The sequence below is a fragment of the Canis aureus genome, chromosome 11, assembly GCF_053574225.1.
Source record: "Canis aureus isolate CA01 chromosome 11, VMU_Caureus_v.1.0, whole genome shotgun sequence".
Classification (NCBI taxonomy): Eukaryota; Metazoa; Chordata; class Mammalia; order Carnivora; family Canidae; genus Canis; species Canis aureus.
In genome coordinates, this window is record NC_135621.1 from 64,195,807 (window position 1) to 64,212,846 (window position 17,040).

Consider the following 17,040-nt stretch of genomic DNA (forward strand, 5'->3'; position numbering starts at 1 on the left):
GAAAAGGTGGAAGAGTATGAGGATCTAACAAAAATATATAACTCTGAAAAATTTCTTTTCCTGCTCAATTTGTAAAGGCTTTGGTTTCTATTCAATACACAGCCACCAGTCAAATCTGGCTTAGTTAAAATTAAGATAAAAGTTCAGTTCCTTAAATCACATTTCAAGTTCTCAACACTCACATATGGCTTGTGGCTATCATATCATGCACAATGATGCAGTTGGAGAATATTTCCATCCTCAAAGAAAGTTCTATAGAATAGTGCTATGTAGAAAACTAAACACTAGGAGGCAGCATCAACAGTGCTTCATGGTAACAAGAGGAATGTAAGTATAAAGTATTATGAGAGTTGATTCAGCTAATGTTGAAGGCTAAGTGTATGTCCATCCCCTCCCTCTCTCCTCCTCTCTTCCATGTTTAATTTCCTCAAAATTGTGTATCTGTATTGATGAGGAAGACAGTCCCAAACAGGGTAAAACGTTCACTATTTGATCAGAGCTGTTCAAGCAGCTAAAATAGCTCCTCACATAACTTCTGGTATAAATTATGTGAACATGATTACCAAGAACCGTTCTCAAGGTCAGCATTTAGTAAGTCCCCCTCCTTATCTGGGAGTAAAGCTGTGTTACTAGAATTCCTGGACATTTTCTCACACTTGATCACTGCCACTGCTAGGTTTTAGTTTTTTACCAAGTGCCATGACCAAACTGTGTAATCATGAAATGGCCAACCTGAGTATGTGCTCCCTGCCCACCACCCCCAACCTGGCAATTCAGCCGTATGTATATAAAACCAGCTAATGATAACCGATGGAAGGAACAACCTTTTAAATCTGAAGACACTAATCACTTACCAATAAAATGGTTTTTCTGAAGAAGAATTATCCCTGACAGCTGTTACCACCTCCTTCTTCTCCGATAATGAAACCTAAGGTATGTTCACATATCTTGCCCTACTTAAAATCGATCAAAACTTTTCCATAGAAAGAAGGGGTTGTGATTGAGGAAAAGCACAAGGGGGAGGTTCTAGAGCATGGCAATATTCTGTTTCTTGACCTGAGTGGTAATTCCATGAGCATTTCACTTCCTATGCTCTGAAACAAAACTACACAACACTGGGAGAGGATCCTGGGCCATCCCTAAAGAAGTTAAGATTCAAAGAACACACAGAGTCTGGGAACTCTGGAGGTCCTGGGATAGGGGACATGTCTTCTAAAGACTTATCAGCTAGAAAAAGTCACCCACTGGCAGCAATTCTCTTATAGCTCTCAAGCACATCCTGGAGTAATTTGAGATTTTACCCCTTTTATAATTCACTGACGGTTTTGTTTTCTATTTCTCATATCTTCCTTTTTCAAATTTCCTTTCTTCTCATTCACCTCTCTGTTTCATGAAACTTACCTCCTAATTTACTCACATATGCACCTCTGCTTCACCCTGGCAAGCCCACTCAGTTTGCTCTTGGCATTGCCAGCTCCAAAGCACAGCTGGCTCTATAGATCTCATCTTATCCTCAAGATCAGGGCTGGGAAAGTCCACCTCTCTAAGCCTGCCTCCCTAAGCAGAGTAGTTTTTGGTTTTTGTTTTAAAATTCTGCTGGGCAGATGGAGGAGGACTTGGGCTTCTATGTACAAAAGTGATCAGCCCTACTCCACACTCCTTTATAGGCCAGCTGAAACTCTGGGCAGAACTATTCAATGGAAACCAGTAAGTTGGTGTTTTCTTAATAAAAATAAAAATGTTCCCAAGAATAATTAATATTTTTAAACCGGCACTTTAAAAAAGAAAAAAAGGGTTGTCTCATTTTTGTCTCCCCTTCCTAAGTGGCTAGGGGCTTAAAATAATTCAGTGGAATTTACTGCTTATCTTTTATACTTACTCAGCTTAACTAATGTTTCAGTAAATTTTTCACAGTTGATTGCAACTCGGCATAATAGATGGATGAATTGATGATAAGAAAAGAAGTAGTCTAGCAGCATACGATCATAAACGTCATCTTTGCCCTGAAGGTTAAAGATGATAAAATGGTTGCACTTAAATTGTATAATAAATTAAAGAGCATATTTTGTGCAAATGTAATAAGTTTAACTAAAAAGCTGATTAAATATTTAAATTCTATAAGAACCTACTTTTAAATTCCAAGTTTCTAGAAATGTTAAGATCTTAATTGTCACAAGTTTATTTTCAGTGTGCAAATGCTTATCAATTAAAATTACCCATTATCTCTATATACTTTCTTTAATCAAGTAAAATTACTATAGGATTTTAAAATGTGACACTTTAGTTCTACAGACATCATCAAGAAGAGCTGAATTAAATTTGATTTTTGAAATAGATTTCAAAAGTTTTCTGGAATGGTTACTGCAATGTTAATTATTTTAAATATTTTATCTTATGAGAAGTATATTTAAGATCCAAAAACGGTGGGCAAGGGAGAGTGTGAATGAAGCAGAGTGAAGAAAGATAAAGGGGGAAAACTGTTTAAAAAATGTTGAAACTGAGAAATTATCTTGTGTCAATGTACGTTCTTTATAATTTAGAATTAGCATTATTTTAGGATACGCATTAGAAGAGAAGAATCAAGACTACAAATGGTCAAGCTATCAATCAGTGATATTAGGCTTAGGTGAAAGGATTATAATTAAAAGGGCAGTAAAAGAAGTCATTAATTAAATGGCCAAATTTAAACAATAGTAAATACCTAACTTGACTTTTCAGGTTTAGATATATGGCCCAGTTATAATTTAGCCTAGTGACAAATACTAGTAGGACTTTATATTAGGGTATTTTTTTTTTTTTTGAGGGAGGAAAAAACTTACTACTTGTGCTTATTGTTGATTTTGCAAATATTCAACCAACATTTCAGAGCACTAAAAGGAAAAAGTCCAAATGAGTCTAATCTTCTTAGGATCCACAAAATGGTCATTTAAGTTTAATATAACTGCCAGAGGGGAAATTTCAAATTACTGTGTACTACAGAAACATGGTTTTCCTGGCATCCCAACATACCTTACTGGTTTCCACCATTGTGGGCAAGAGGCACATATTGAGTTCAGGGCGCGGAGGCCGAATATTGCTTTTCCCTCCTATTAGCTTGATATTTTCTCGACAAGGGAAATAAGGTCCAAGAGACACTAAGACATTAAAAGTGTACAGTAAGAATAAATGGAAAAAAATAAATCTCCATGTTTCAGTGTGCAGAAAGATTAAATACCAACCACATTCAAGTACTGTGCTAGATGAATACGTACTTGGTATATTACTATGATGGTAAGTACAATGGTTGTGTTGTAGAAATGGAACCAGAGTATGAAGAAAGTCATGAGGACTCAAAAGCACAAGTTCCTTGAGAACATCTGAAAATAAAAACACAATATGAGTATTAAAAAACTAGAGTATCTCTAACCTGCTTCTTTCGAACTCACAAACCCTGTTAGGGTGACTAGTGGCAGCATGGCAGGCGACAAGTTTTAACGAGTCAAACTGTTTTAGCTGCTGACACTGGGAGAAATTCTGTCTGATGTTCAATCAAATCTGGATCAGCACACTTACTAACCATAATACAGTCATCATTTAGAAACCAAAGTTTAAAACTATTTATTTGTATTCTATTTATCCAAGAGAAGCGTCACGGAGAAGAGTACACTAAGGGAAATATTTAATGCACATTGATGACATGTCTTCCTAAAATCAACCAAAGCAACTTAGACGGAAAATCCAAGGTTCAAAGTTCTTTGGATCTAAGATCTAATCCTTAGTCTACTTTTAATGTTTCATGATGCTAGATGGACTAATCACACAGAAGTAAAGCTCGTGATGACAGGCTATTGACAATCAGAGGTTAGTGTAGTATAGACCAGTAATTCCACAGAACATCAGGCCGAAACGTGCCAAAACTTACTGCTTACACATGACAGCCATTCATGTCATTTCGAGAAACTGGTAATAAAGTTACAGTCTCTAGAGAGAATTTTTTTAAATGGCTTCTAAACTAGTAAAACAAAATTCAGTATAAATTTAAAACGAGGGAGGGGGGATCCCTTAACAGGCACAAATTATCACCTTATTATAACTATGTAATCAATAAAAAGGCAAAATTCTTGGGAGTCTAAGAACAGCTACTGTGTCTAGGCAAAAGAACAGGCAGTAAAATAATCTTCCGAACCCTTTACAGTATCAGCTCTCCTTTGCAAACATTTGCATGATCCTACCTTATTTATATAGGACCAGAAGATTTCAGAGCTGGAAGATATCTAGAGATAACCTAAGGACAAAGAGCCCAGATATACTACATGACCTGCCAGTGATCATATAGCATAATTATTGGCATGTTGAGAAATGTAACTAGATTTTCTAGGACCTGCTGGCCATTGTAACACATAAAAAGGACAAGTGTCTTCCAAACCCTGCATAACTAATACCACATCTTACAAAGAATATTCCACAAAAATCATCTTCCATTAGGTTTTTATACAGATGTATTTTCCAACTAACTTACCTATACAGGCATTTCTAAGTTCTGGAGGACTATAGGAATTAAGAAGAGTTAACAGTTTATGAGCAAACTCAATTCGTTCCTGCCACTGAATTAATGCTTGTTTCACATCTGCAAATACAAAAGTATACATAAAAATGTCATTTGAGTTCAAACTTCCTCACAATTATTTTCTATTATTATCTACAGGATGCTAACACTAAGAATATCTAATGACAAACATCTTTGGTGAAAGCTAAGTGATGATTTTCATGAGATGGCTACTACTGTGAAACTTGACAAATTTCTTTAAGCACATACTCTAGGGATGAGTATGTCCATTTTCTAGAAATTTATATGAAGTTCAGAGTTCACATGCAATTTTACAGGGACACAAGACATGGGTTTTATAGTTATTTCTCTTAAAACTAAAAATGGTCTAACCTAAGCCATGGAGGTTTCCAGCTGGAGAACCTTCACAAAACACCCATGTTGTTACTGTGCTTGGGAAGTGTCTCCCTATCTTTTAAATCTTATCATAACACTTATAGGATGCTTGCCTATTTTTTAGGCAGGCATAAGAGAATAAACAAAAGCACTCCAGCCTTATACCAGGTCATGATGAACATTTCCTGATGGTTAGCCAGCAACAGCCCCATCTTCTACATAAACTAGAGATAAAGATAAATTCTCTGAAGGATGTGGTCTGAAATCCTTATTTCACTCTTTAATAGTTGAAAGTAACAAAAATAAGGGATGCCTAGGTGGCTCAGTAGTTTGAGTGTCTTATCTTTGGCTGAGGGCGTGATCCCAGAGTCCCTGGATCGAGTCCCACATTGGGCTCCCTGCATGGAGTCTGCCTCTCCATCTGCCTGTGTCTCTGCCTCTCTTTCTGTTTCTCTCATGAATAAATAAAATCTTAAAAAAAAAAAAAAAAAAAAGGGAAGTAACAAAAATAAGAAGTAGGAATAATCAAACCTTTTCTCTGAAGATAAGGGCGTGTGGACTTCAAAACCGAAAGGAATATGGACAGAAGTTCTACTAAGTCTCCAGTCACATGGCAAGCTGTGGCTTCATGGTACATCATGTGCAGTGTGTTGAAAGACTACAAGTGATTTAAAAAAAAGGAATACCTCATTTCATTTTTACTTGACTGAGCCACAAAATGGTAGTACTCATCCTTTATGACAGATGTTTTCAGACCTTATGTGTGTGCATATATGCACAAAGCAAATATATTTGCTGTCTACCTAAAAGTCAAATTCTCCCAAGTCAGATCTTTTATAAAATATAAAAACAGTGCTCACCTTCAGAGCTGATATTTTATGCATACTTTCTGGTCTGAAGGAATAACCTGTTTAATCAGTTTGTTTTTCATTATTCTTTATTCTAAGACCACAAGCCTTAGAAATTACAAAGCAGCAGGCAACAAGAAGATTGGGTAGAATGGGTGACTGCTTTAACTAACTTTCCAGGGCTTTGAAGAAAGACAATGGTGAAATGGTTGTCAGCCATACCCAAAACAGTAAATCTGAATGAAGGGAAAGAGCTCCAAAAGGAAGAATTCCTTTAATTTTATTGGCTTGTTAAATCTTTTAATTCCAAATCCTTAGTTTTTTTTTTCCTACTTCAATCTGTAAAGGTTTTCTAATCCTCTCGAATCAGTTCCCTATAACCTATAGACCATCCACTATTTGAAGTTCAAAATGCAGTCTAGAATCGGTGGTAGTACATAATCCGGACAATGTACTTCTGTGGCATTCAAACAGTGTAAGCTGTGACAATAGGAACCATGTCTGCTTATTCACTGCTCCTTCTCCAATGCCTAGCACAATGACTGGCACAGAGTAGACACATTCAAACATCTGGTGAATGAAACAATGAAATTCTCACTACTTTTCATACTTTTGTTCTAGCCAAACAGAAATAATAGCATTTTTCAAATACAACAATACTTTCTTGCCTCTGCAAGAAATTATCAAGTCATTTATCTAGATGCTCTCCCACTTATTTTTACAAGTCCAAATTTTTCAAAATACAGTTTCAAATATGTTGTATTCCTATTCTATAATACTATTGACTGAAGAAAACTATCCTATCTCTTACATCTCAAGGTACTCTTGGCATATACTCTTTTATCTTCTCTCCTTTGCTAGACTTAAGGGGTAAAATGCACCTTTATGGCTTTAAAATCATCTCATAGTTTGTGGATGTTCAAGAATTGTGGGAAGAATGAACAGGTGATTTGAATCACCTCTAACAGACTCAATGGTTTTCTCTGATGAAGCTAATCTCAGTTTCATACTATCAAATAAGTGAGCTCTTGAGAAATTCTGTCAGTGATTAGATCGTATGAATTTCATCTGTTTCTACCCTTTAAATGATATGAATAAAACTAAACTATATCCAGTGGTTGTTCTAAACACAAAATAGGAAAAGTATGGAATTAGTATGGATAAAGAAAACAGCAACCTAAAAACTGTGACCTAATCACATTTTTGTAATATAGCATTTACTGATCTATATAATCAAAATCCAGACACCTGTAAAACACTCTAGCATAAACTCTAAATATCCACAAAAAAAGTAGTCTTGGTGAGAATATTAAAATAAGATATATCTACAGTAAAATGAATTAAAATATTTACCTCAGTCATTAGGATCAACCCTCGATTAAATACAACAAGAAGTCTATCTTCATCAGATTCTAATAGTATTCTGAAGGCACTAGAAGAAAAAAAAAAGTCCAGGTTGAGAACTTTGAATCAGAATGGAAAACTTTGGTGATAAAAAATAGACAGATGTAAACTGTAATTTAGCTCTTTTCTGCCTACAGGAGAGAGACTGCTATATCTGTTTCCTAGTAATATAATAAAAAGAGTTAATATTAAGAAACCCTCTAAGTAACATGGAAAAGTTATGTCTGCTAGTATCTAGTCAACAATTATCCACAATGGTGGAAGAGAGGTATCACGGAGATATATTTTAAGTTTCAGTATAAACAATGCTTATTTTTATAATGTGTTTTTAGCTTCTAAACTATTTTAAGCTCTAGATAAACAAAATATACTATCCAAGCACTTGTCAGCTGATTCTTGGGAAGAAAGAGAAACATGAGGGGGAAAACATGAAATACATTTTGGCCCTGAAAATAATCTATGTGATAATCATCAAAAGCAGTTAATGGACCTAATTTCATTATTAGGTACTGGAAACTGCTGCTATATGTAGTACAACTGGAATTCCTTTTACTTCAATTAGTTTTGTTTTAAAAGATTTTTATTTATTTATGTGAGAGAGAGAGAGAGAGAGAGAATGAGAGGGATGCCTGGGTGGCTCAGTGGTTGAGCATCTCAGAGTGCTGGGATTGGGGATTGAGTCCCACATCGGGCTCCCTACAGGGAGCCTGCTTCTCCCTCTGCCTATGTCTCTGCCTCTCTGTCTCTCATGAATATATAAATAAAATCTAAAAAAAAAAAAAAAGAATGAGAGAGAGAGAATACAAGCATGAGTTGTGGGGGAAGAGGGAATGGAAGAAGAAGAGGGAACTCCTTGCTGAGCAGGGAGCCCAAAGTGGGGAGGCTCCATCCCAGGACTCCAGGATCATGACCTGAGCCAAAGGCAGACCCTTAATCAACTGAGACATCCAGGCACTCCCTATGTTTTCTTTCCTTTTTTCAAAAAAGAATTAAGAAAGCTAAAAAAAAAAAAAAAAAAAAAAAAAGAATTAAGAAAGCTCAAAATCTTTCTATTTCTTTTAGAGAATAAGCTTTAAGTAGTAAACCTTGGAAACAAAATGTATTCAAAATTAATATCAAAACTTTAAAAGAATTCCTTTAGAGGAATTCTGCCAAAAGCATAATTAATTCATTTTGTGTACTAATAAAGAATCAAATTTGAAAGTTTTCTGAAGAAGATAATCTGAAATAACCTTATCTTGGGTTAAGCATAAAATACTGTAATGTGGGCAGCCCGGGTGGCTCTGCGGTTTAGCGCCACCTTTGGCCCAGAGCCTGATTCTGGAGACCCAGGATGGAGTCCTGCGTTGGGCTCCCTGCAGGGAGCCTGCTTTTCCCTCTGCCTGTGTCTCTGCCTCTCTCTCTTTCTGTGTGTCTCTCTCTGTCTCTCATGAATAAATAAATTTTAAAAATCTTAAAAAAAAAATGCTGTAATGTTCAAAGAAGTACTACCAAAAAATGTGTGCCTGATAAAGGACATTACCTCCAAATCTTAGATGTAATACACAGAAGCACTTTAAGAAATTAACCTGGACTGGGCAACCCTCTTGGATCCCATCCCTCTTCAGAAGCTCTGTACTAGCGCTCAATAAACTTTGCTTTGCTGCCCACCACTTAAAAAAAAAAAAAAAGGAAAGAAATTGACCTGGCCTTTATTTCCACAGTTAAAGGGAATTATGTATAATTTGTTGTAGAGTTCCTTTATAACCATTCAATAACTTCTGTAGCTCTGAACAACGATAAAGATGATATTTTGTTACTTTGTCTAATTCTTACAGTTAAAGACAGGTAAATCTGGGCTAGACAGAATGAAAAATACATTAAGTCTCATCCAAAGATGGAGAAAGCTATTTCTGGAAGCTTGTGGAACTAAATCTCCAAGCATAAGGCAGGATGAATCAGAACAGAGAAGAGGATACAAGGTTTAGGCTTAAGACTGTATATTAAGGTTCCTTCCAATCTTGATTCTATGATTGTGATAAAAGATACAACCCAAAACCAAACCAAACCAAAAACTGTTTAAAAGTAACTCATTTTTTACAAGATAAATCTTTCCAAGGTGATTGAATGCAAAAATGCTTCCCTAATTAAAGAATTGGTAAACTTTTGGTTATAAATAATTATAACTCTTTAAGTGTCAAAAGGCTGGTCCCCATTCCCTCACTTGGAAAAACAAACAAATTAAAAAAAAAAACCAAAACACCAGAAAACACCTTTTTACCTTATTAAAGTAGTCCAGCAGGAGCGGCCATCTAAGCAACGTAAGTAACAACTTATGGTTGTTTTCTTAAACTGTTTAATATCTTCTAATTCTTCCTCTCTCATATCTGGCCTTTGAGCTATAAACAGCTGCATCAGGTTAAATAGTTCTTCTACTGCCTAAAAAGGGCAAATAAGCATTATGGTGATCTTTTAACCCTATAACATTCTGTAATGTTTGCTTCTCATTTCTGAATGTTAGACCCACTTGTCAGCTTTTAAAACTAAACAAATTATATCAGATTACACTACCTTTCAAGAATAGTTACAAAATTACCAATGAATTCTATTTTTAAAATTTAATATATTCTTCACTAAAAGAAAATAATCTTAAATTTTTCAGGTAGACTCATTTTTAGGTTCATTTTTAGTCTTAACACTGTTTCAAGCACTAGCTTTGTAACTTCAAATGGGCATCCAGACATGCTACCCTAATCCTTTGCTCCATTTCTTTAATGAGAAAACACAATTTTCATCACAAAATTTTCACTAACATTTGAATTAATACCACTTCTGAGAAAACCCTTTATGCAAACATTTGGAATGTTCTTTCTAGACTGATGAATCGTTAGTTCAACTTTCTGACTGATGAAATGTGGGAACCAATATTTAAGCAAAACCGTTAACTGTGGGTTTATAAATTCCTTTACCATGGGCATGTGGGCATACTTATCAATGAACTGAAAAGCCCCAATTCCAAAATTTCCATGGAAAAAATTGATTTAAGCACCATTTTCATGAAAACCTCCAATAAAGCTCTACAATAAAAGATGTTATATTTCATTGATGTCACGAAACATTATCAGATAAATATTCTATCTTGCCCAATACTCATCCAAAGGTATATTTAACCATGGACATCATGTTTAGTAATTAAGTCAAATATTTTTTATGTGAATGTGATTAAGAAAATCCACTGAATCTTGATAATCTTAATAAATCCTGTCTTGACTCCTTTGAGGTCAGGCAGACTCACTTTCGTTTCCTTTGGTCTTCTTACAGTCTTGGCTTTGAATCTTTTTTGGTACTTAGTATACTCACTTTCTTGCCTCTATTCTAGGCACTCTAAATTTCCTAGCTGAAACCAGGTTATTCCTTCTGGATGAGAACAATTTACTACATCATATCTAAAGGACAGGAAAGGTCCTTTTTACAACAGGAAAAAGAAATATAGTATGCAATTCAAGGATACCAATAATTAAAATATTCTTCAATGTATTCATTTAATTAAACTCTTAAGCACTGGAAGTCGTCAAAAAGCTCCTGCTCCTCCACTCCCACCATCTCCCATTTAGCAAAAACTTCTCACGTTGGCAATTTGTGGCTTCTATATTATAATAGCTTGAAAAAAGTATTCTGCACTCTTCTTCCAACCCTTTTTCTAGATTTATATCCTCTTGGTGTAATATTCAGTTTACAACAGAGAGTTAAGAAGCAACAGTGAAAAGAAATATCCAGGAATGACAGCCATACATGAAGGGGGAAAGTTTTAATATGTAATCTACAAATAGTCTGTAGAAAAAAAGGAATCAGATTTAGACTGCACATATTTGTATCCTGATAGATCCCTTAACCATTTCATTCACCTAAATACAGTGTGAGTATAGTAGAGATACTATAGCTAAGATAAAAATACTGTCTAGCTCACAGCTTAGTAGAGCATGTAAATCTTAATGATCAGTTATCTAAACAGTAAATACTTCCCTAAAACCGTACCACAAAACTGACTTTTTTCATTAGGCACATATAAAAGACACATTTACAAAAAAAAACAAATGATAAGAGCTAAGTTCAATTAGAGATAGAATTTCAACATCAACCTAAGAAAAATTATCCATATTACTTAAAAATTTTATAGTAATATAGCATTATATACATATATTCAAGAAAACAAACACATTAAGTCCTTAATAAAGACTGTAGACCATACCTCCATATTTTGTTACCACTTCCCACAATGGGGAAAAATAGGTTATTTCCAATCAACTTGAAGATACAGATATAATTATCAATTTTACTCACTCCAGGGTATTGGCTGGCATGTGGTGTAAGATTCTTAAAGGCCCATTGGATGTTCTGGTGAGAAGCGAGTTGTCTTGTGAATGCAGGAGACTGTTCACAGCAGAGCCTCAGAATGCCGTAGTAGGCGGGCAGCATCCCACGGTTAAAAAGCACCACATCCTGATCATCATGGTCAGCAAGGATGTAATTGAAGGCAATGTTCTTGGTTACCACTGGGTTCTGAACAATAAGGCGGATATTCTCTGGACAGTCAGCACACACATTGTACCAAAATGAAAGCAAAGCCTGTTTATTGTGATTTGTAGCTATTGCTGGCTCAGAAAGTTTAGGCTGGAAAAGGTTCCACAAATCCATGAAATATGTGGAAAACATCAGCTTCTCAGTTTTGGAAATTAAACAGTAAGTCATAAAGCTAAAATAGGGCACTAGCTTTGTAGTGCCATGAACAGCAGCATCAACATAAAGTTTGGCTCTTGAGAGCAAACCAAGGAGCACGTTGTAGACCTGATGTAGGACTACTGTTGTGTCTGGACTGAGTGGAAGGTCACGGGTTGGGATGTGCAAAGACCTTGTTGACCGGAACATCTGGCGGAATGAATTGCTTGGTATAAGGGACACCAGAAGATAAGCTGCAGCTATAAAATGTAAAACAAAACTGTCAGATCCTTATAAGATATAAAACAGACTGAAGAGCAGTCATTAAACACAAAGCCACTCTTCTCTTTAAAAAATAAAATGAATAAAAATTAAGGGACATGAACATTTCTTAATATCTTTCTGCTCTACCACTGGCCCCAAAGAAACTTTCTAAGGAATGATGAAAACAAACATCTTCCATTCTGTCATTGTTATTTTTTAAGTGGCAACAATAATTGCACTAATAGAAGCTTTCCCGAGATGTAGAATTTTCCATTTATTTTATCATTGCATTTCTTCTCAGGAAATAATATGGTTTAACTTGAAAAGAACACAGCATTTAGAGTCAGAAGACCTAGCTAAGACTGTCTGAACATGGTCAAATCATTCAATTTTGTTAGCATGTTTTCTTCTTTACAAAATAAGGGTAAGTTATTTTGTAATAATTTACAGATTAGCAGTAAAATATAAAGTTATAAAGACAGAATGAAATCTACTTTAAAGTGCATTGTAAGGTGAAGATTTTATATATATATATATGCGCCAATTATAGAACATTAACTGGAAAATCTTTACAAGTCTCCTAGGCTAAATTTGTATTTTTAAGATTTTTTCTTCATGAGTACAGTTGACACACAATGTTGTATTAGTCTCAGGTGTACAACAGAATGATTCAACTTCTCTATATGTCATGCTGTGCTCACCACAGTGTCACCACACAACACTATTACAGTACCATTGCTGATATTCCCTATGCTATATGCTTTATCCCCATGACTTATTCATTCCGTAACTAGAAGCTTCTAGGCTGACTCTGAACACAAATCAAGCATCCCTTCTTCAACATACCTGAAAAATGTTATTAAGCATACAATTCTGAGAAATAAATGACTCATTAGTTGAGTTCATCCATAAAAACAGTTACTGTGTATGCAAAGCACTGAGCTAGGTACTTTAAAAATATTACTTCATTTAATCCTCACAATCATTCTGGAGGTAGGTAATGTTACACTGGAAAATCTAAATCTTGGAGAAGCAAAGACCAAGGTCACACAGATAGAGGTGAAACTCAGATTTAGCCCTGGGAGACAATAATGATGATGGTGGTCCAACAACAAGAACTGCTAACATTTATCAAATGTTTATGCTATTTAATACCATAACTTTATGTAGCAGGCACTAATTCTATTATCCTCACTTTCAATCAGACTTAAAACAGTCAGACTACACCCATGTTACACATCTCATGGCAGAGCTGGAATTCAAACCCAGGTAGTCAGATTCATGAGCTAATGTTCCTAAAAACAATCACCAGAGAGCCTCTTCATGGCTTCCAATTCCTTAGAGTTTTTAACTCTTCAATATACCTATAATTTTGTCTCCCATTATTTTACCTATAACTTGATAATTTCCAGTGTTCTGTCAAAGCAAATAAAGTTAGGGTTTCTAAAATTAATTATAACCTATTTTACAGATTTCAAATTAAACCTTATGCACAATTTTGTGCACAATATTACATTTCTTTTATTTATTTATTTATTTATTTATTTATTTATTTATTTACTTACTTACTTACTTACTTACTTACTTACTTATGATAGTCACACACAGAGAGAGAGAGAGGCAGAGACATAGGCAGAGGGAGAAGCAGGCTCCATGCACCGGGAGCCCGATGTGGGATTCGATCCCGGGTCTCCAGGATCGCGCCCTGGGCCGAAGGCAGGCGCTAAACCGCTGCGCCACCCAGGGATCCCAAAATTTACAATCTTTACTATTTTTTTTTTTTTTTTACGATAGTCGCACAGAGAGAGAGAGAGAGAGAGAGAGAGGCAGAGATACAGGAAGAGGGAGAAGCAGGCTCCATGCACCAGGAGCCCGACATGGGATTCGATCCCTGGTCTCCAGGATCATACCCTGGGCCAAATACAGGCGCTAAACCGCTGCGCCACCCAGGGATCCCCCAATATTACATTTCTACGTATTTTTTCACCTATTAATATCGCCCTAGTTAGGCTCAATTTGGTATAGGTTTCCAATATTAAAACTTGGCATGTAGGGGTCATCTTGATCAATCACTGTGTAAGTTGCTATTGAGAAAAGTAATTTGTGATTAGAAAAAACTTACTTGGTTACATACTTTTACCCCCAAATCTTAAGAAACATTTTCAAACACAACTCAAGGTTCAAAATACTCTACCAAAGACCCACTTAAATTCTACAATGAACATTTAGTTTTATTATATACCAAACCATCTATTTATTTAGGAGCTATCTGCTTCTAAATAAAAAATAAGGTCTTCTTAGGAGAAATAAATTCCAGGAAGGTCAATATGGAAGAATAGGCTATCACGCTAAACACTGCCTTGCTATGACTAAAGAGTCCCTTCATTTAGTTCTATACTGTAGAGAACTTAGAATAAGTCGATCTCCATTTCTATATGGCAATTCTTCAACTATTTTAAGACATAAACTTATGTCTCCACTTTTTTTAAACATTCTGAAGCATTCCTTAGAATTTTGTAGGATTTAATATACTTCTCAGTAGTTTTTCTTTTATACATGTTACTATAATTCTTATTGTTATATTGATTTCATTCAAATATCTGGGCTTTTTTTCAATTTATAGCAAAAGGACTTATTCATATTACTATTATAGTCTTATAATTTTTAAATGATTGACTGTAATTATTTCCCAACTGAACATCTAGTTTTTAATTTTTCATAAACATAATAAATAAGGCTATTTAAGCACCCATATACTGAATGACTTATTTACAACACTGGAATCCTTGAAATGATATTACTGAATTTATAAAGGGCAAAGCATTTTGAAGATCTTGGTACAAATAGCTAAACTGCCTCTCATAGAGTAATATTACTCACAACTTCAACTGCCATGTATGAGGAGGCCACTTCCTCAGTACATGAAAATTAGGTTTAATAGCTAAAAAAAAACTTTTTTTGGGTTCAGGATATATTTTTTATTGTCTTATGGTCAGAAGTCAGAACATAAATGCCAATCAGCATAGGTGTCAGCATTTATAAATGACCCGTCACTATAGGGTTACATAAACTGGCAGGAAAAACAAGCCTATGAGTACCAATGCCAATCCATGCGTACCCAACCAGTACAAGGTATGTTTCCCAAACAAACTTCTTATTTTAGGACAGGCAGAAGAGACATAGTTACCATATTCTCTCCCGACTTTTCTCTTACTATTAACATCTATTGTTACTATAGTATATTTGTTGTAACTAAGGAACCAACACTGGCACATTACTTTTAACTAAATTCCATACTTTAGATTTTATTAGTTTTCCCTTAATGTTCTTTTATTTTGGCTCCGGGATCCCATCTAGGATATATTACATTTAATCATGTCTCTGTAAGCTCCTCTTGGCTGTGACAGTTTCTCAGGCTCTCCCTGATTTTGGAAAACCTTGACAGTTTAAAGATTTTATTTTATTTTATTTTATTTTATTTTATTTTATTTATTTTATTTTATTTTTTATTTTTTAAAGATTTTATTTATTTATTCACGAGAGACACAGATACAGGCAGAGGGAGAGCCTGATGTAGGACTCAATCCCGGGACCCCAAGATCACGCCCTGGGCTGAAGGGAGGTGCTCAACCACTGAACCACCCAGGCGTCCCTCAAATAATGTTTTTTTGTAATGAAGACCAGACAAAGTTTATATCATATCACATCAAGGGTACATTCTATCAACACTCATCAGTGATGATATTAACCATAATCACCTGGCTGAGTTAATGTTTGTCAAATTTCACTTCTAGTTATGCTACCCACAAACCACAAGAAACTCTTAAAGAGAGAACAAACTGCGGGGTGATGGAGGGGATTGGGTGGGGGATGGACACCGAGGGCACTTGATATGATGAGCACTGGGTGTTTTAAGTGATAAATCATTCAATCTTCCTGAAACAACACTGCACTGTATATTAACTAAAATTTGGGAAAAAAAAAAGTTACATAACCCATTCCCCATTCCCTACTCCTTGAAAGCAAGTCACTAAACTCACACTTAAGGGGTTGGGAGGTTAAGCTCCACCTCCTTGGAGGGAGGATGGACATATATACATTCAGAATTTTTTTGTATAGGAGATTTGTCTTTTCTCCATTTATTTATTTGATCCTTTATCAGCGTGGATTCACAGGTATTTATTTTATACTTGGGGGTATAATCCAGCACTATGTTAATTTTTCTACTCAAGTTGTTCTAGCTTTAGCCATTGGGCGTTCTTTCAGGTTGGTTCTGTGTCCGTCCGACATACTCCTATCATTTTGTTTTTTGAGTATTTCTTTACTTTCTGGTCCTACTAGATGCTCCAGGCTCATCTTGTATATTACCTGCCCCAGACCTAGAATCAGCCATTTCTTCAAAGAGCTATTATTTGTTTTATTGGAGAATGGTCTTTAGAAACCTACATCTAGGGGCATTCCATGTGCAAGTTGCTATTGCAGTATCACTCATTCTAGGCCCTTTCAGCAGATGGTTAGGAAGTATGATTTTAATGATTAAATTTAATAATTAAATGCATTTTAAAAATCAGCTTTGATTTTTTAATATTACCAAAAGAAAATATATTATTTAACAAGCAATTTTCTAGTCTGTGAAATATCTACTTTTCGCATTTGTCCATCTGTCTTCCAAGATGTTTATTCTCTTCTAGCCTCTGTAAAGGTGTTTATCATTTAACTCCCATGATTTCATTGAATATTTTCTCTCAATATTTTCAATACCTTTTTATTATGTTCCTCTTCAATTAATGCTTATCATGCTTTGTAATCTATCAAGCAAGGAAACAAAAATGGTGGTGGTGGTGATATCAACCAAGACAGGACAGTTTCCTATCCTTGAAACACCAAAAAACACTGGATATTTGCAAA

At 35.2% G+C, this 17,040-nt stretch overlaps 1 protein-coding gene across 3 annotated transcripts in view; it reads right to left on the minus strand.

The window, feature by feature from the left end:
• USP34 (ubiquitin specific peptidase 34) overlaps window positions 1-17,040 on the minus strand; it is a 245,570-nt gene that overhangs the window by 11,255 nt on the left and 217,275 nt on the right. For all 3 annotated transcript variants that reach the window (XM_077915546.1, XM_077915544.1, XM_077915547.1), the window contains exons 68-75: window positions 11,494-12,128; window positions 9,434-9,591; window positions 7,123-7,201; window positions 5,453-5,579; window positions 4,499-4,606; window positions 3,252-3,356; window positions 3,010-3,134; window positions 1,880-2,003 (exon numbers count right to left, since the gene is read on the minus strand). In XM_077915546.1, coding sequence (XP_077771672.1) covers window positions 1,880-2,003; window positions 3,010-3,134; window positions 3,252-3,356; window positions 4,499-4,606; window positions 5,453-5,579; window positions 7,123-7,201; window positions 9,434-9,591; window positions 11,494-12,128 — 1,461 coding nt within the window. The remainder of the gene's footprint in view (window positions 1-1,879; window positions 2,004-3,009; window positions 3,135-3,251; window positions 3,357-4,498; window positions 4,607-5,452; window positions 5,580-7,122; window positions 7,202-9,433; window positions 9,592-11,493; window positions 12,129-17,040) is intronic.